The 19,121-nt window shown below is 50.5% G+C and overlaps 1 protein-coding gene across 1 annotated transcript; it reads right to left on the bottom strand.

Annotated features, from left to right (window-relative positions):
- Positions 1-276: 276 nt before the first annotated feature.
- Positions 277-15,704, bottom strand: LOC122391998 (RING finger and SPRY domain-containing protein 1-like). The gene is made up of 13 exons (XM_043386395.1): positions 15,272-15,704; positions 13,861-14,064; positions 13,451-13,616; positions 12,852-13,037; positions 11,763-11,829; positions 11,141-11,281; positions 9,988-10,103; positions 6,699-6,842; positions 6,105-6,319; positions 5,646-5,801; positions 5,160-5,264; positions 4,667-4,779; positions 277-3,763 (listed from the first exon to the last, which is right to left on the bottom strand). The coding sequence occupies exons 2-12, from the start codon at positions 14,052-14,054 to the stop codon at positions 4,683-4,685; spliced, it is 1,587 nt and encodes a 528-aa protein (XP_043242330.1). The 5' UTR covers positions 14,055-14,064; positions 15,272-15,704; the 3' UTR covers positions 277-3,763; positions 4,667-4,682.
- Positions 15,705-19,121: the final 3,417 nt, after the last annotated feature.

Below are 19,121 nucleotides of genomic sequence, written 5' to 3'. Positions count from 1 at the left end.
TCATAGCAAATATTGCAGAAAACAAAATCAAATCTGACCTAGCCTTACCCTCAGCCTACCAACCCAACCTACAGGCTACAACCTACAAAATATGTGGTATAAACGTGGCAAATATGAGCTGTGGCACAAATGGATGTCCCCCCTCTCCTATTGCTCTGCTTCATGGACATCCGCAGTCCGCACCCCCCAGTCGCAGTCGATACTCCCCCCCCCACACCTAGCAGGTCTCAACCCTAGCAAGTCAGTCAGCCACCAAACCACAAGTCAAACAGGTCACCAGCGATAACAGATATATTCGATATGAAATAACCATACAATCAACAAGCTTACCTACATAATGATTATAGCGACGGATGCCTATGGCAGCACCGGCGTCTAGCCCGGCGGTCAGTCGCCAGAACACAGCACGAGCGTCACTCTCGTCGCGAAACTGCGGCCGAGAGGAACGGCGCACACCAAACATCATGCGCCTGGCGGTACGTTTGGCAAAACTCGACAAAATCGAGTAGCACGTCTCTGATTTCTCGCGCGGTCCCACAGCGGGCTGCGCATCTCTGTTCATTGCTGAGAGGGAGCCGACAGCGAGCCAGCCGTCAGATACACGCGACAATCATTAAAATGGTGTACAATGAGCATGGAGACGAATTGTGAACACGGGTGAAATAAATTATGATCGGCACAGTCAGTAAATCAACACGACGTCCCTGAACCCTCGAAATTACAAACACACAAAGCAAAATGGAGACAAACAGAATGCACAACAAAATAGTCATAACAACGATAGCCGCCCGAACGCCGGGAACTGCTTGCCGGAGGGTGACACGGTCACCCCAGTCTGGCCGAGATGGGACTAAACTACACTCTATATCGACGTATCACTAGCCCGCCGCTCTCTGCGAGCAAAATGGGCTGCGGCACGGGCACCCCGCAGGGACGGGGCACGCAAACGGCAGCCGGCTGGCGCCCCTGTACAAAACACACCCTCCAAACCGGCGTAGCGGAACTGCCCCGCCCCATAGGCACTCAGGTCGGACGCCCGGCGCCCCTGGTCACCGGGGCGCCGCGGACGGGCGCCCCGGGGACGCCCAGCACCCAGGTCACACCGGGGTGCCGCGGACAGACGCCCAGCGCCCCCGGACCAAAATCAGCCGGCGCGGCGCCCTCCCGACCCGTACTGCGATGTGCACTACAGCCTCCCTCCACTGCAGCGACCCCCTGGGACGGGCTGCGCCACATTGGTCCTAAACTGACCCGTGCGTGCCTACAGCATGGCTAAACGATGTCTATAAGCTAAGGACCTTATCACAAAAATACCGAGCACTGCCGCGCCGTTTACTTTTGTGTCAGTGAAGATAAACAATAGTTGCAGACACACTTTCTGATGGAAACAAGGATTCGAAGTGTGGCAGAAAGGACCGGAGAAATACTACGTTTTTTACATTTTTAGATCCTCAAAGATCATTTTAAGTCAAAGAACTCTAAAGGGCATTAAATGGCCAGAGCGAATTTTTCCAAAATTATGCAACACATGCAATGGATGCAAGTTTAATTGCTCTTCAATCAGACTGCTTCTAGCTCAACCTTTCACCGTAAGATAAAAAGCGGATTTTTATGACAAAAGATGCGCAATCAGTTGCAACTGGATCAAGCTGCATCAAACTGGCCAAATAGCTTTCACTCGGCATTCGTATGAGCTTTGAAATAAGTTCGGGTGACAAAGAACACTGCTAATAGCCGCTGATATGTTTCCATCAGGCCTGGGCTCATAAGAATATGTATGGGCTGGAGGAGTTAGTCGTTAAGCGGGTAGGACAATCCATTCCCGCTTAGCGCAAACCTTTCACCGACTTTCCATCATACGGGACATTTATGCTCTACCGTATCAATGCCAGAACCGATCTCAATGTTCAGACAGTTGACTTGATGCAGAAAAGTGCACATGTAGGAAAGATCATGATCGACTAACATTCATTGAAGAATGAAACAGCAGCTGTCGCCCTACAGATGGAACTTTTTTGACAAGTTACATTTGAAGGTAAAACATTGACATGGATTATGGTCCAGAAACAAGCTAAGAAGCATCGCAGGCTTTCCAAATACTACCACCAGCCATACGGTTTGAAGCAACGTACATTTAAAAAGCTCGTTTGCATTATAAGCGACGTGATGTAAGCACCGATTTTGCTAAGTTTGAATCCCCTGTATCTTTAGCTCTCAATATTTTCCCTTCCCGTTATTCAGTTAAGACGAGGGTAGTGCGGAGCAAGAGATACACACAATTTGCGGATTAGATATCATGAGACGGACACAATACATTCGGGTGGACGCGTTTCGTCGAGATTCCTTCATCACCCCTTCAGAAATGGAAGCAATACAAGCACACTGTGCTTGTATTGCTTGTATTGCTTCCATTTCTGAAGGGGTGTTGAAGAAGTCTCTCGAAAAAACGCGTCCACCCGAATGTGTTGTGTCTGTCTCATAATAAATATTTGTCTCTTACTACTCAACTTGCGGATTAGAGTTGACTTACGTAAATTATAACACCCGAGGGCTTGTCATTTTACGCATTTTTTCATTTTCAACATAGAATTTGAGCAAGATAGCAGTACCTAATTATTATATTGTAACTTGAGCTGAAACGAACAACATTCAGGAATATTTGCGGTTCAACGAGCCCCTAAGAACTAGCATGAATTTTATTCCGGCATGAACTTTTTCTATCCCATGAAATTATTTCCGTTTGGCCCAAAAATATGCACTCTTCCGGACACCAAATCAGCCAATCAACGGATTCAGATAGCAAATCTTTGAATCGGATCGAGGAATGCCGGAAAATCATCCGAAAACGTAAAAACCTTACGATGAAAAGGAAAAAATAATAAAAATACATTAAGGTAGTCAAAAGATGGATTACTTTTGTAGGTTATTCACTGGCCTATGATTTTAAAATACAAATAGATGCTGAATACACAATAATACACATACTTTGTATAATAACACAAATTAGTTCAAGCAATTAGCAGGCCGAGCTCGGTTATCGCACAGGTAGGTCCCCGCCAAGAACCATACGATGGAAGTGCAACCAATTCGACCCCACCTAAACCCAGCAAAGCACGGAAGTTAAATAATTTGAATCGTTCCCTGCGTAGCCTACAGGCAGCCAAGCTAAATTTGACAAATTTGTTTTTAAAATGATTGTGCATGTGCCCGCATGATTATCGCCGAACAGGATTAAAAAATTGATGTGGGCAAAGGTTCTACAAAAATATCTACAGAGCGGTCATGAAAAACGGTAGCACCATATAATTCCCATTCGGATATCCCTAGTTGGAATAAGGGAAACCACGGTCCTGCGGCAGCTCTCCCACCAACTGAGCCCACGGACGGCAGGGACGAAGCACGTGCTCACAGCTGATAGTACAGCCCGCCCGACCCACATCACACATACCTGGCCCAGCCCGCTACAGACCCTCCCCATCCCACCTGACAAACCCACCCAGTACCCCCTGATCACCGCCCCCGCACACCCGCCATTACTGGAATAGTCCCCCGCGCACCGTCCAGCCTTCCCCACGGACCGGTCGCCGTCGGCTGGCTCAGGGGACTAGTCACCCGTCCGACCCGGCGGGCGGTTAGCTCGGTGTCCCGGGGGCGTCACGAGCCTCCCCGGCGGGGACCGGGCAGCGGTCGGACCGGCACGGAGTGCCGCGAGAGGCGCGACGCAGCGCCAGCAGGCAGATGACTCCCAGCGCGGCGTCAGAGCCTGACGAGGGGGGGCGGGACACAGTGTTACTGTCAGAGCCTGCCGAGGAACACAACCATCGTCAGAGCCTGAAGGTGGGGGTGGGGCGGGGGTGGGGGTGGGGGCACAGGAGCACGGTCAGAGTCTGGGCCTGGGGCAGACAGGGTTACGGTCAGAGTTTGCCGGGGGGCATAGGGTTATAGGACATAGGGACATAGGGTTACTGCCAGAGCCTGCCGGGGGACATAGGGTTACTGTCAGAGCCCTGGGGCAGACAAGGTTACCGTCAAAGTCCCGGAAAACATTTGTACACAATGGCAGAGCCTGGCGGACACAATATGAGAGTGCAGTCAAAGCTGAGAGCCGGGGACGCATAGAGTATGGTCAGAGATTCAGTGCATACGGCGATGCCAAGAAACACACGATCAAAACCTGGGAACACGGGATTATTGCCGCAGTCAAGGGTAGCGACCATGGAGACGAGCGATAATCAACAGTGACAGCTGCTTATCTGGCCTGCTAGTCCCAGGATACTAAAGAGTCCAATCCTCCCTCTCACCGAAGGGAAAGCTGGTGTCACAACTGCTGCTCCTTTCCCCCTATCAGGTTAGGTTCGCTGTTAGGTTAGGTTTGGTTAGTTACGTTAGTTCTCACCGAATAACAGCTGCTGGTGTCCAACTGCTGGTCCTGTGTCTACGAGTATTTCTCTCGCCCCCTCTCACTCTGTATGGCTCTCTCACCGAAGGACAGCTGGTGTCACAACTGCTGGTCCTGGCTGTGTCTGACTAATCCGTCTATCTCTCTTCCTCGCTTTCTCCCAGCTTTCCCTCCATATGGCTCTCTCACCGAAGGACAGCTGGTGTCACAACTGCTGGTCCTGTTCCCCCTCTCAGGTTAGGTTAGGTCAGGTGGTTTAGCTCTCACCGAAGGACAGCTGGTGTCACAACTGCTGGTCCTGCTCCGGCACCACGGCTGCGATCTCCGTTCGACACATAGGGCACTGCTCCAACTGGCCGGCGCACGTCGAGCAGAAACCCCTGACGCAAACACAGGGATAATCACAAAGATGGTCAGGGCGACAGATAAAATCATAGATTGACACTCATGATACAAGTTGGTGAAATGTAATAACCACTTTACTGACAAGCACTGAAAAAACTACATTTACTTCAGCGCCTTCATTACACATGCTTTTTTCGGTTCGGTACGTTACACAGCTGAAGTCTAGGCTGCAATGAAGTACGAATACATTAACCTAATTAGCATGTGCTTTTAACCAAAATATTGATGCCTTTCCTTGGCCAATTATATATAGTCTGCGCCACATTAATATGCGCCGTTTTGCTGGAACCTCGACTCTCTTACACATACCGACGCATACACGTTCCTACCAGGTCTATCACGACAGTTTCCCTACCTGTGCCCGCAGGGTTGTAGCGCGATGTTGGCCGGGTTATCGAAACACAGCGTGCAGGCGCCCTCTTTGACGCTCATCTGACGGAGTTTGTGGAGACGGATTTGCCTGGAGGAGGTCGACGGGGACCGTCAGTTGTGTGAAGGACACCGGAAAAGACGGAGTGCCAGAGGGAATATCGACATACGAGTAGATACAGCGCCCGCCGGGAGTCCCGAGACTCAGGGGGAAAACGGGCTACCGGAGGAGGCCAGAACATAAATCCAGGAGGAATACAGAAAGGGAAGCACCTCAGGGAATGGAGTCATGGATGTAAATACAGGTAGAACTAGACAGATATTCCCTACCATCGCCGAACTCCGATTATATATGGACGCGGAAAACGCAACACACACTCAGCACTATAACGCACCGTTCTCAGGTACTACTCATCTGCCAAGTCACACCAACAGCACACCCCTCCCCCCCTCTTATCACCCCGCACCGCACCTGGGCAACACTATCCGTTCCTCCTCTGAGAGCGTTCCGAACTCGTTGAACGTCTTGAACGGCCGGTCGGTCGGCGGAAACCGGAACGGATCACGGCCAAAGTTGAACCGGCACTGCTGGAACGACATGAAACTGGCCGCCGCGAAGAAACCCGAACTGAAACAGAAGTGGTGAGTTTGAGGGCACAAGTCAGCACACGAAAGCTAAGGAGTGAGATTACCAAAGCATGGTCTTATGCAAAATGGTATGCAATTCTGAGATGTGCTGCTTCATATGACATACGTCCTTGTGCTTATAAGGAAGCATCTTCATTGTGATGTGTTTCAGGAAGCGCTCGGACTGTGTTGGTGCTCCGCACTATTTCAATATCATGTATCTCCAACGCCGATAAAGAGCTCAACACCTCCCGTACCCCGCCCTGACTCAGCTCGATGTCTACAAACCCCCTTCAGTCCGCACCTGACAGTGCTGAAGAGGTCGGTGATGGGCGGCAGCGGGTCGCCGTTCAGTGAGAACACGCAGTGCGCCGCCTCTGTGTCCAGCAGTGCGCCCAGCACGTCGCCGGGCCGCCAGCAGCGGTGGCCGTGGCCGCGCGCCTGTGCGTTGTACCACAGCAGCTGTCGACAGCCGTCGTACGCCAGACTGTTGTCGTCGTCACCGATACCGTAACCCTCCTGTGGAGAGGGGGAGGGGTGGTTAGAGGGGGAAGGGAAAGCGTACCAGGAAACTGCGCTAAATATGATGCATACGCCTCATTCGATGCTATAAGAAAGTTAGTGTAAACAGTTCAATATCTGGATGACTTGCACCTCTTAAAATTCAGATTGATACAAAGAGAATGTCAAATGTTCGATTAACATAAAAAGTAAAAATGGCATTGCAGCAAACACCAAAACAAAGCAACAAATCGCACCAACCGCCAACCATTTGACAGTCCTTGACATATCCGCTACGGACACTCAAAGCCACGTCTCTTATAATCGTTCCCCATCCCACACCCCACCCCTCCCATTCCACTTTCCAGCTCCACCACCACCCTCCCCGGCTACTCACATAGTTGAGGAAGCGGCTGTTTTTGGTGGCCCACCCGATCTGCATCACACCGCTGGTCACTATGGTCACCTCGTAGTACCAGCAGCCGGAACTGATTGGAAACGTGCAGCGGACACTCTCGAAAGACGTGGCGTCACAACGGGCCTGTGGGGAGGAGGGAAAGGTCACAGGTCAGTCTGGAACCACAGTGGTCACAGGGTTCGAGAGAGGTCACCTTAGTCAGCTGAGGACGAAAGGCAGCGGTCAGTTGATGTCGACAAAGACCTCAGGAGTCAGAAGTGGCGGATAAGCTTTTCACGGGGTTCGATGAAGTCAAAGGCCCCTCAGGGGTCCAGTTGCCGAGAGAGGTCACCTGCGAGTGGCAGCCGTTAGACGAAACAGTCCGCCGGACTCAAGCTTGGGACGACAACAGACATTAGACGAAGGGGTCACATGGGTCACAAATAGGTTAACAATGGATTACTCTCAGTGCGGTGAAGTGGAATAACGGACAGCAGTCAGACCTGTAGTGGCTATCTTTCAGAGGATGACACAGTCGTGTGAATTCAATTGTAGAAATGAACGCCTCATTTTGTTGCTCATCGACGTTAGGAACACAGTGCGCACTGGCATGAAAAATCGGTGGCATTGATACATGCAATTTAGCAGCGTCGTTGAAAAAGCATGAGGCATCCACAAGTGAATGAATCCGGCTAACTAAAACGAACAACACATAGCCACTACTACTAGCCAGCACGACAGCGGATGTCCTTTCATCCATCAACAGTCCCCACGCCCCAAGCTCGCTGCTGTAGCGTACAATTAGCCCGGCAGGTTTCCCGCCCCACCCGCCGTCATTGTCACGTATTGCCCCCCCCCCCCCCATAGCGCCACTGTATCGTTTTATTACCACCTCTGGCCCTACCTCCCTACCGACCGGCGTTATGACAGCGTTTCGTGTACTGTGCACGTAAGGGCCCCGCTGTGACGAGTCGTGTTACCATGGAGCTGCGGCACGGCACAGCCGTGGGGATCGAGCACGGGTACCCGGGGTGGAGCGGGTTGCTACCGACGGACGACACGGAACTGCTCGGCACGGTACGACACAACATGCACGGTACGGCACGGTACTGTAGTCTGTACTCGTACGGCACATGCTACCTACGGCAAGGTATCGTAAAGTACGGCACGATACCACACAGTTTTCAGCATGAAATGAAGCATTCATGAAAGGATCAACACACGACGCGACACGGTATACCACGCAAGGTTCAGCCGGTTTCATAAGCAGGAATACAACACGACACGCAAATGCCGCGCCATGTCACTGGGGAACATTCGATTAGCATTAAATCATGTACACAGCCCGGCAAGTCGCAAAATGCAGAGCTGGATTACGGCACACAGGAAGACGTTAACACGATTAATTTATAAAGTTCACACTTTTCATCTTTGTTTTTCACAACCAAGACTGCCACCCCGAACGTCCATAACTGAGCTTATAACTGACGTTTTAAGTTATAATTGAGTTTATAACAGTAACTGCGCTCGAAAGGAAATGCTAGTTCTTTGGAATCCAACAAAAGCTGCATATTTTGGGCAACACTTCTGCGCTCATTGCAACTATCCGCTGCGAGATGCTCATCTTAAACAATCTCCACCTAAACTATCTGCAAATCTCGCACTTCTGCAGGCTCAGCCGCACCAGCCGAGGTCGGTGACCTCACCCCCCCCCCCCCGGGCGGCGCTCTTTACAGCCCAGTAATTAGCACATACGTACGGCTGGGGCGGCTATCGTCCACTCAGAGAGCTATCGGGCCACTATCCGTGAGGACCCGGGTCGACGGGAACGGAGCGCCGCCGCAGGCTATGCACGTGCAGGGGGCGTCGGGGAGGCGGTGCGGTCTTTGTTTAATACAGTGCAAGTCCACTGAATTATTATTATGATCGAATTTGTGGAGCGTGGTGAGCGACAGCCAGAGTTGGCCTACGTTACGTTACTTTGAAGTAACCCGTAGCTGTCAGTACCGTTTCGTAGCGTAATTGGATGTTTCGGTAGCGTAGTACGGAAAATAACAGAATAACGTAGGAACTACGAAATGGATTCCGTAGCAATTACAGGTCAGCTGTACTTGTATAAGGTACATAATTTTTTTTTCTCAGTTTACTCATATCGTCACCAGACCTCCGGCCGTTTACACGGATGTGAGACGCCTGCTATATGAATACCACTGAGTCTTTCTTCCGGCCGGACCGACACCGGGGATTTCCCACTGGGGAGTCCCAGGGAATTCCCTGTCGGAAGTCCAACGCATCTAGCGAGTAGCGCGTAGGCACCGCCGCACCGACGATGTTGCAAAGCCGGCGATCATTGTGCGCAGTATTTGGCTTACTAGAGACTAACCGTTTCCACTGGGTAGTGGATGATGACATATTGCATAACGTAGTACGATAAAATAATTTGCTGCGTTAATTAACAAATACCATAATTCAGTAACGTAGCAATGTATAACGTATCGTAATTCGGTATCGTAGTTTTGGCCAAAAAAGCAAACGTAGCGTAACGTAGTGCGTAACGTAGCGTAGCGCAGGCCAACTCTGGCGACAGCAATTCAAGTAAAACTATATTTTGAGCATTCGCACTAGAAACTAGGCCTAGTTTATCAAGAACACGTAGCTCTATTTTTAGTCACAAAGGTTATAGTGTCCAAAATTTGTCTTTCAGGCATCAGTAGAACTCAGATTGGTGAGTAAGTGGCGCTTGACGCGGGCCTTACTCTACCATTCCTGCCACAGCTGACTGCTTTACCATATGGCCCCTTCATCCGTGAGCAAATCCGTTCTCAACGACATGGCACCATAGACATTTCCGCCGTCAAATATTTGAGCGCTTGCAGCGAATAGTCCAATAGGAAGAGAAGGATAAAGCCACTTCGTGAGAAACTCAAACATCTTACAGACACAATACACATCGACAGGCCGATTACTAAAATTCTGAGAGCGGTAGGTGTGCGATAAAAGATAATCTCACGTCTGCACCCCATCCGTGAGTGTCATACCACTGTCATATGAGTGATTTGTAACCCAAGCAAAGCTAGCAAAGACGTCTTATCAGAAATGCCATCACAAGAATGTCCATAAGAAGCGTGCAGCAGTTATTTTTACAGGCAAATAGTTATGACACTTTGCTACAATCGATCCGTCCATGTTATAGGAGGTGCGACTGATCGAAGAGAAGACGCAGACCGGGAACAGAGACTGATGAACGAGTTACGTTAACGGGAAATACGCGATTCGTTCGCTGTCTTACTTGGAGTCCGTCTGGTGATATTTTCAGGTACTCGGACGTGTCGTTGCTGTTGAGCATCACATTCAGCCCGGTGAAGTCCTGGCCCTCGTACGTGAACGGACGGCCCTCGACCTCGACTGCGGACCGGCAGAGGTCGGTTAGACTGTGCGGGTGAGGTGTCCCGTGTCGGACAGTGAAGGCCTGGCTACACTACCTATGGGTTTTCTGCGTGCGTTTTTTGCGGGTTTGCGTGTTTGGCATAATATCGCTTTAGAAGAAAAACGATATTACCTTTTTGTGAGGTTTTTATGTTCTATTTTTGTCCATATCGGCTATTTTAACATTTGTATATAACCAATGTAAATTATATTATTTATAACTTATTTTCTAGAACAATATTACGCAAAACCCGCAAACCCGCAAGAATCGCACGCAGAAAACGCATAGTGTAGCCAGGCCTTTAGACAGTGCGAGTCAGGGGCCAGGCAGAGGTCAGCTAGTCAGACAGTGAGGCCATAGGCCCAGGGGTCAGTCAGTGTGATAGTGCGGGCCAGAGGATGGAAGGGTCAATGTGGAGGGTTAAAGGTCCGCTATTTACACAGTGCCCGGGGTCAGCTGAGGACGGACTGAGGTTAACGGAAAGGGCAAAGGAGTCGGAGAGGACAGGGGTCAAATGGAGGACTTCTCCGGGGGGGGGGGGGGGGGAATGTCCGAGCTCAAGAAGTGTGACGCAGGGGTAAATATTGATCAAATAGTGGTCAGGGCATGGAGCTAGGTCAGTAGTCGAGCAGGCAGCTGGATGAGGCGAAAGGGTCAGTGAACAGTCTTAGCCAGTTAGATAGCGGAAATGGGTCAGCCGTAAAGTAATCTTAGGTCGAGCAGCTGCTGCGGCAATCTACCGAGAACGGCTCACGACGAGTGCACAGGGAAACACCAGACGCGCAGGATAGCACACACTCTATAGATAATCACAAACAAAGAAACATTGTCGGCGCTAGAATGATAACACTTTCACTAGAATGATAACATGATTAACATCGAGCACTGACTTCGCTAGTATTTGACGTCAACTGCAGCCCCTGATTCTGGTTAAAATATATGTACCCCGCCTAACGCCTAGCTTTCAACCCCAAACACCCCACCTTTTCCCTCCCATGAACGCTAGTGGACTCACAGAGGTTGTCGAGGCACCACTGGGCGCAAAAGCCGACCTGTTGGTACTGGTAGTCGGCGTGCGACACCCAGGCCTCCAGGCGCAGCAGAGGGTTCGGCTCCATCACCGCCAGACGCTGCTTGATTGTCAGCTTATTCTCGCCTGGAGACACATGGGATGGGAGAGTTAGAAGAACGACATGAGCCGATATGGTGGCCAGAGCCATCTCATGAAGTTCAATGAGAGTACGAATAGTCTCATTCAGCTAAAGGTCATCAGAAGTTATTGCTTACATAAATTTATCTCCCTAAGCTACGACGAACGCATCACGTAGAATCAACAAACGATTCCGGGGACGGTCGTAGGTCGGATGTATTCTCGGTATTCTCGAAGGAGACATACCACGCCGACAGTATCAGGTTTCACCACATGACGCAATAGCTCCATACGGCACGAATCCCGGTACGGTTCAGCAGTTTAACCACGGTGCTGCCCAGCTGTTATGTCGCGTGCCCATCCTCCCGACCTCTCTGTCCATAATCCGTACCGTCGCGTCCGGTCAGGTCCCGCCAGTCCCGCTCCGTTTCACGCACCCCACTACACTGCCGTCCCCAGTCCCGTATCGCGTCCACCTCCCACTTACTGGTCTGGGCGAACTTCTCCAGCGCAATCAGAGAGAAAAGAATCACAGTCGGCGAGTCGTCCAGCTTCTGCGGACAAACCAGGACGTCAGATGTGAGCACATACCTCTGAGAGCGAGACCCACACCAACACCATTTAACACTACACAACAGGCTGTCCACGAGGGAATCTATTCTACGGGGAAAACTCGATAACAAAAGCGACCCCGGAGGACGGGAACTCTGCCAAGTTATGGCACATTTGGCATTTTACTGCGTCGAGTTACAGGCATTCAGCTCGATAATCGAAGATACACTCTGGTAACTCTGGTCAAACTAGATAGAAGATTGACTGTTGTTATTTCAAAAGGGTGTGGAAACCTAGTTTTGAACACAACGTGCAGTCGTTCGCAAAGTTTTGACCATTGAGTCAATCACTTCGATCATTGAATTACAACAATAGAAGCTAAATCGTGGAGAACCAAATATCAATTGGCTCGCATGCAATAGGTCTCACAATAAGACATTGCATACCTATCAAAGATATGCTATTACAATAATAATGGCAGAATATGTATTCCACTGCACATAATGCGTCCTTTATCGCCGAGCGTATGCCTACCTAGGCATACATTTGGAAACTGACACAGACCGTTCATTAGCATATTCCAAACACGTCCTTGGTGAATAGCAATGGGCGGCCGTCTGTCACGGATAAGAACTGCATACCACGACACCACGTCATCAGGCAGGCCCCCGCTGTATGTCAAGTAAATACTCGTCTGGCACTCACCGTGGCAACCGGGCAAATGTACCGGCCACGGGGAACCCCGCTACCAGCTTAACAGCTAAACACCAAAGCATTAAGCATTTCAGCACATGCAAGTCGGCACCAACTTACATCATCCCTTTCTCGGCACCGACCTCCCTCATCATGCTGTACTGAACCCTCGCCAGTCCTCTATCCTGCCAGCGCCGTCCCCTCCCCCGCAGAGCCATCCCCCCCTCTCTCTCTCTCTCTCTCTCTCTCTCTCTCTCTCTCTCTCTCTCTCTCTCTCTCTCTCTCTCTCTCTCTCTCTCTCTCTCTCTCTCTCTCTCCTCCCACCTCTCACCAGTATATCGAGCAGGAACGCCAGCGTGTCGTCTGTGAGCAGCGCCAGAGAGTTGGGGCCGGCCATCTTTTCCGCCAGGCAGCCAAACACCACACACACGTTCCGTAACAGCACGGGCCGCTTGCGGTTCTCCTCGACGTACTGGGAAGACAGCTTCAGCTTGGCGGCCAGCCGCACCACCAGGTCCTGAGGGAGGTTATATGTAGGTTAGACGGTAGCATGGGTGGATGACGAGAGGGACTTAAGAAGATAGGCAGGAACTATGAGAGAAAAAGAAGACATGGGAAATCGATAGAAAATGACGGAGTGCATGGCAACCACGAATACAAATTTTAGAAATGATAAAAAGCTTTTTCATCGCAGTACACATACAGAGGCTGACATCTATTAAGTAATAATCGATAAGCAGTGAATAGTGTCCTAAATTGTGGTTTCTCTCACAATGTAAATGACATAATATTATCATTGTGATTGGAGACACTATTCTACGACGACGCAAACTTTGATCTAGTGCGAGCTCGTGTCTACTAGAAGCCAAGCGGTTACCACCGTCCAAATCGCCCCTCTGCTCACGCGACCATCCATCTCAATTTATCTACCTTTGTGGGCAGTGGACAGTCGTCGAGCAGCAGCAGGATGACGGCCGGTCCGAGCGGGTCGGCCATCGGGATCACGTTCACCATGGAGAGGACCACCGTCAGCCAGCCGTCCTCCTTGTCGGCGATCATGTGCAGCACGACCATCGAGCGCGGCGGGTCCTGGTCACTGCGGACGGGGGGGGGGGGGATATAAGTCAGCGACGAGTCAAGGTCATGGGAGGGGGACAGAACTCAGCGGCAGATCCCATGGTCACTGGGGGATGAGGACAAGTAAAATGTGCAGCTATAATCACATGACCATTTTTGTGAGTTACCTACTATAGAAAGTGTTAAAAAGAGAACTTTTCTACTTTGATTACATGCAAATAAAACACTTGAACACTGTAAAAGGAAAGCACGCATTCACTCACAGGTCCACCAGTGTCCGGACATTGTCCAGTGTCTCCAGGACAAGGTTGTCCACCAGTGTCGGCAGGCGGACAAACAGGCCGCAGTCCAGGTAGTGGCGGTCGTCCCGTGCCGCTCCATTGCCCTCGACCCGGCTCCGTGAGCCGTCCTCATCGGTAGGCCCTCCCGTTAGACAGGAGCACAGGCAGCTGCCCATGGTCCAGTCACTGGTGGCAAACACAAACACTGGTGTCAGACAGCACAGACAGCTGCCCCCAGTACAGCAGCTAGTAGGTAACAAACAGAACCACCAGTGTCAGACACCACAGACAGCTGCCCCCAGTACAGCAGCTGGTAGGTAACAAACAGAAACACCTTACACCAGTGTCAGACAGCACAGACAGCTGCCCCCAGTACAGCAGCTGGTAGGTAACAAACAGAAACACCAGTGTCAGACAGCACAGACAGCTGCCCCCAGTACAGCAGGTAGTAAGTAACAAGACAGCAGACAGCTGCCCCCAGTACAGCAGGTAGTAGGTAACAAACAGAAACACCATGTCAGACAGCACAGACAGCTGCCCCAAGTACAGCTGCTGGTGACAAACACAAACACTGGTGTCAGAGACTCAGACAGCTGCCCCCAGTACAGCAGCTGGTAGGTAACAAACAGAAACACCAGTGTCAGCAGACAGGAGCTAATCTTATCATCAATGACTTTATGAGAGGTATCTTTTAGCTTTAGTTCTTTTTCTGTTTTGTGCTGTAGTTTCAAAAGTCTAAGCCATATGCCAATTGCCAGCTGTTACTTGAAATAGGTAAGGTTCTAAGTTATATTAGATTTGACAAATAGTGTCATTAAGTGTCAAACTGTTGGCACAGTTGGCATTGGCAGGGATTAATCTAGCAATCTAGGCAGTTCTGGGTTCAATTTCCAATGCCATCCGCCCCTACGGAAGTCATCCCCAGCTGTGACTAGGGAGCCATTCTGTAATTTGGTGCCATAGCATGTTGGAGGGAATAAAAACAAACACACGAAGAAAAATAAAGCATGCAAAACAGTGAGTAGTTGACAATACGAGTTACCATGTCAATTGCCACATGATGTGGCCATGACATTTATCAAGTAGAGTTACAGATTGAATTGAGATGTGTAAGAAAATAGTGTCTGAAAGATCACCTGATCATTTACAGTGAGCTTGAACCTCACTTAGCTTTGCACTGTTAATTTTCTGTTAGATACTGCAGGAGTTGTTAAGTGGAAGAGCAAATATCTGAGTCAAATTGCATTGCCCCTAGCTTCAGTGGCGTGGTAATGCCTAAATGACAGTCACAGAGCTAGACTTAGACAGAGGGTTTTTACTCCTCAGCCGAGTCACCGACTGTCACCGTCATTGTCACTGAGTCACTACTCACTGATGTGTTCACTGCCCTTACCTTGACAATTTGATTAGACACTCAAAGGCTTGAATAATAGCTTCACAATTTTCATAGAGACCAATTTGTCTCTGGTGTTCATGATGCTTCTATCAGACAACAGTACAGCCTCAGTATCTCAATCCAATTTAACTAAGGATGGTGTGGTCAATACTGGCATTGAGTGAGACGATACCGATACGCATACATCAATGCTCCTGTGGTGTATAATCAGCATTAATCTGAGCACATATGACCTTGAGTTGACGGTTTATATGGCCTTGGACTTCAACTTGACCATGCAGAAACAAATGCCAGTACAACATCAGTTACACAAATCACCCTGTATTATCACGTAAACTCCAAGGTAAACTCAACATAAACCCACAAGGCTTTAGGTTTAGAGCGATAGACTCAGAACTCCTTCCTCCTTTCTCAATGTAAACTTTTAGCCAGGGGAATACACAAAGATTGCGTAAATCATAAGCGAAACATCTCAACCCTCCAGCATAGGCTTTATGATGTAATCAAAGAGACAAACGACAGTGCTGCATGCGGATCATCCAAGGCCATCCACAGAAAAAACGATAAATAAAGGTCTCAATACCTTTTTCCCCCAAATGTAATTATGCTAAAATTTCCTTGAATTGCTGTAAAATGAAAATACAAAAAGGATAAAAGCTTCAGAGCCTATGACGTCATCAATTTAAAGTGATGACAAATTGAAATTGGACTTATTACGAATCTCGGCAAAATATTTGTTTACAAGCGCCACACTTGAAAAAGTAGAAATAGTGCAATAAAGAACCACTAAATCATGGGAGAAGCTTTTCCGAGGGAGTTGGTAGTGCCAAAAGCATAGGCGTAGGAACGTTTTCGAAAGTGGGGGGGCCAGGGTCCCAGAGGTCCAAAACCTAACCTACCCCCAAAATCCGATTTCTCCTCGGATTTCGGCCACTTTGTTTTCGCAAACATGCTCAGAGGTAAAAAAAAATCGAGACAAAAAAAGAAAAAAATTGGTTGAAATTTCAGGGAGTCTCCCGTCCATAAACTCAAACTGATGGACGCGTTCCCCTGTCCTTCGCAGCAGTTGGCAGTTGGCACCCATGCAAATTCCAGAGGCATCCAGCAACTTTTTCATTACGAGCAAGCGTGAAACGTGCAAAGCGAGTCTTTTCAATATAACTATAAAAATCAGCATGAACGGCCCAGCTAGGCTCAGCCAGGCCTACATATAACGTTTTTAAGAGGTTTTATATCAGCGACCACTGCAACTGGGCTGATTGACTATCACTTATCAGAGGCCGGTGTGGGACTTTTAGACGGTCTGGGCCTTCAGAGGCCAGTTTAACCCTCCACGGCCCGGTCCTATAGGTTTTCTACATACGCGCTGGCCGAGGGGGCGGGTACGACCCCCCTCGCCGTTTCGCCCCAGGTGGAGCTAGCGCGTCGCGGTAAAACGAGCGTGTGCGCCGTTACGAGACGCAGAGATCGATACCCGATTTTATGGCCCTAGGTCAACCGGTGACCTCTGACACCGTTCCGTGCTTCTATCCTCAGGATACTGAAATCCTTCTCCTCCATACCGCAGCCCCCTCCGGGCTGGACAGGCAACTTTATCTCATGCGGACTGCTCCCTTGGAGCGGCACCGCTGCTCCCGAGGGAGCGCACCCCGTAGCCGGGTGCAGTGAGTGCCTTGGGGCTGGGTGGCCTGTCCTCTGGACGGGCTCAGCCCCGGCGACTCACTAGGGTGCCTGCCCAGACCAATGTCTCCCCCTATATCCTATCATCCTTCCGGCTCTGAAATGGTCTCATTGGACCGAAAGGGCCTAACCCAACAAAACAAACAAAAACCGGTGACCTCTGAGGTCAGGTCAAGTGCCTCAAGGCACGGTTCCGTTTTTGGTGAATAACTTCGGAAAAATGGCCGCAGAGCCGCGATTTTGCCAGCATCGTGTTCGCCTCTCTCAGGCGCGTCGAATGATATACTTTTTGTTTGGGTGAGGTAAACTTAGGGTGTTGACCTCGGGTCACGGTCAGGTCGGCGTCCCCAGGTCACGAAATTGGTCGAAGGAGGTCATTACGCATATCATTCGATTCGGCAGGTCTTCTTGAGTCCATAGGTGGCTTTCCCGACTCGCTAGCTCAATTTGATCGGTACCTAGTTATTGACGAAAAACTAATAAGACCCTTATAACTTCATAAATGACGTCGCGCAAGGTCAACATTGCAAAAGTGACGCATCGAACCTTGCAAGGAGTGCATGAAATCACGATTCGGTGTGCTTGAGATAGTTGGAGATCGATCGTTCCCGGCGCCAGAAAAAGTTTTCAGTTTATACCCATTGACTTATACCTAATCGTGAGGTCACGAAAATGACCTGACCTCATATGAACTTTAGGAAAAATCCGAGATATACATTATACAAGTTGAGAGACTCCTATTGGATACTAGGTCCTCCAAGGTTCATTTCCCTATGAAATCTCCTCTGGCAGTGAGGGCGTTGCGAAGTTGCGACATCTGAAGACCGTGCAGAGGTTCACTTATGACCACATGGGTCAGTGACCTGATCTGACCCGAAAATGCGGTTGGTGTCAAAAGATCCCGTTTGATTCAAAGGTCAGGTATGCCAAGCTTCAGCTCTCTATCGCCGTCGTGTTCGGAGCTATCGCGAAAAAACCTATGGAGGGGCGGCACCCGCCCCCCCCCCCCCCGGCCGGCGAGGGTTAAGGCCCTCAGAGACCAGTACAGGGCCTGCAAAGGGCAGGATGAGACCTTAAGATGCCGACTTGGGCCATCAGAGGCTAATGTGGGTCCTTACAGGCCAGTATGGGCCCTCAGAGGTCAGTGTGGGACCCTAAAATGCCGGCATGGGCCGGTGTTGGACCCCAGAGGCCAGCAGAAGACCCTCAAAAACCAAGATGGGCCTCAGAGTCCAGCATCGGGTCTTCAGAATCCAGTGCAAGGCCCTCAGAGACTAATGCGTGTCCTTACAGGCCAGCATGGGCCCTTAGAGGTCAGTGTGGGGCCGCAACAGACCGGCATGGGCGGGACTTGGAACCTAGAGACCAGCGGAGGGCCCTCATAGGCCAAGGTGGGCCCTCAGAGGCCGATGCGGACCCTTGGAGACCGGCATCGGATCTCCGGAATCCAGTGCGGGGCCCTTAGAGGTCAATGTGGGACCCTAAAATACCGGCATGGGCCGGTGTTGGAACCCAGAGACCAGCAGAAGGCCCTCAAAAACCAAGATGGGCCTCAGAGGCCGGCATCAGGTCTTCAGAATCCCGTGCAAGGCCTCATAGGCTAATGTGGGTCCTTACAGGTCAGCATGGGCCCTTAGAGGTCAGTGTGGGGCCCTAAAAGACCGGCATGGGCCGGCGTTGGACCCCTCAGGCCCTCAGGCCAAGGTGGACCCTCAGAGGCCGATGCGGACCCTTAGAGGCCGGCATCGGGTCTTCAGAATTCAGTGCGGGGTCCTCAAAGGCACCTAAAGGCTAGTCTTGGGACCCCAGAGACAGAAATGAGGCCACCAGAGGCCGGTGTGAGGCCCTCAGACGCCGGCTGGGCCCTTGAGGCCGGTTTAGGGGCCCTCAAATGAGGTCAATGTGGGTTCTCAGCGGTCAATGTGGGCGCTTGACCGCCACTGAAGGGCCCTCCGAGATCAGTGTAGGACCCTCAAAGACTGGTTTGGGAGCTGTTAATAGCTAGCGTGGGATTCTTGAGTCTCGTAACAATCGAATAAGGGCCAGAGCCCCATACGCCCATGGGGGCCCATTGGTTGTTTGGGGGGGCCAAATGATATGATGGCCCCCTGATTAGCCTTTGGAGGGGGGAAGGGCATGGCCCTGATCCCCCTCTGCGACCGCCACT

Source organism: Amphibalanus amphitrite, unplaced genomic scaffold, assembly GCF_019059575.1.
Source record: "Amphibalanus amphitrite isolate SeventyFive unplaced genomic scaffold, NRLGWU_Aamphi_draft 000465F_arrow, whole genome shotgun sequence".
Lineage (NCBI taxonomy): Eukaryota > Metazoa > Arthropoda > Thecostraca > Balanomorpha > Balanidae > Amphibalanus > Amphibalanus amphitrite.
Note: the sequence above shows the minus strand (reverse complement) of the source record. Positions and strands in the feature narration are given on the sequence as shown.

Coding starts and splice junctions, on each gene's coding strand:
- LOC122391998 (XM_043386395.1), bottom strand. CDS start 14,054: ATGGGCAGCTGCCTGTGCTCCTGTCTAACGGGAGGGCCTACCGATGAG. Junction 11,830..12,851: donor CGTTCCTGCTCGATATACTG/GTGAGAGGTGGG, acceptor GTTTGTCCGCAG/AAGCTGGACGACTCGCCGAC. Junction 11,282..11,762: donor GGAGAAGTTCGCCCAGACCA/GTAAGTGGGAGG, acceptor ATGTGTCTCCAG/GCGAGAATAAGCTGACAATC.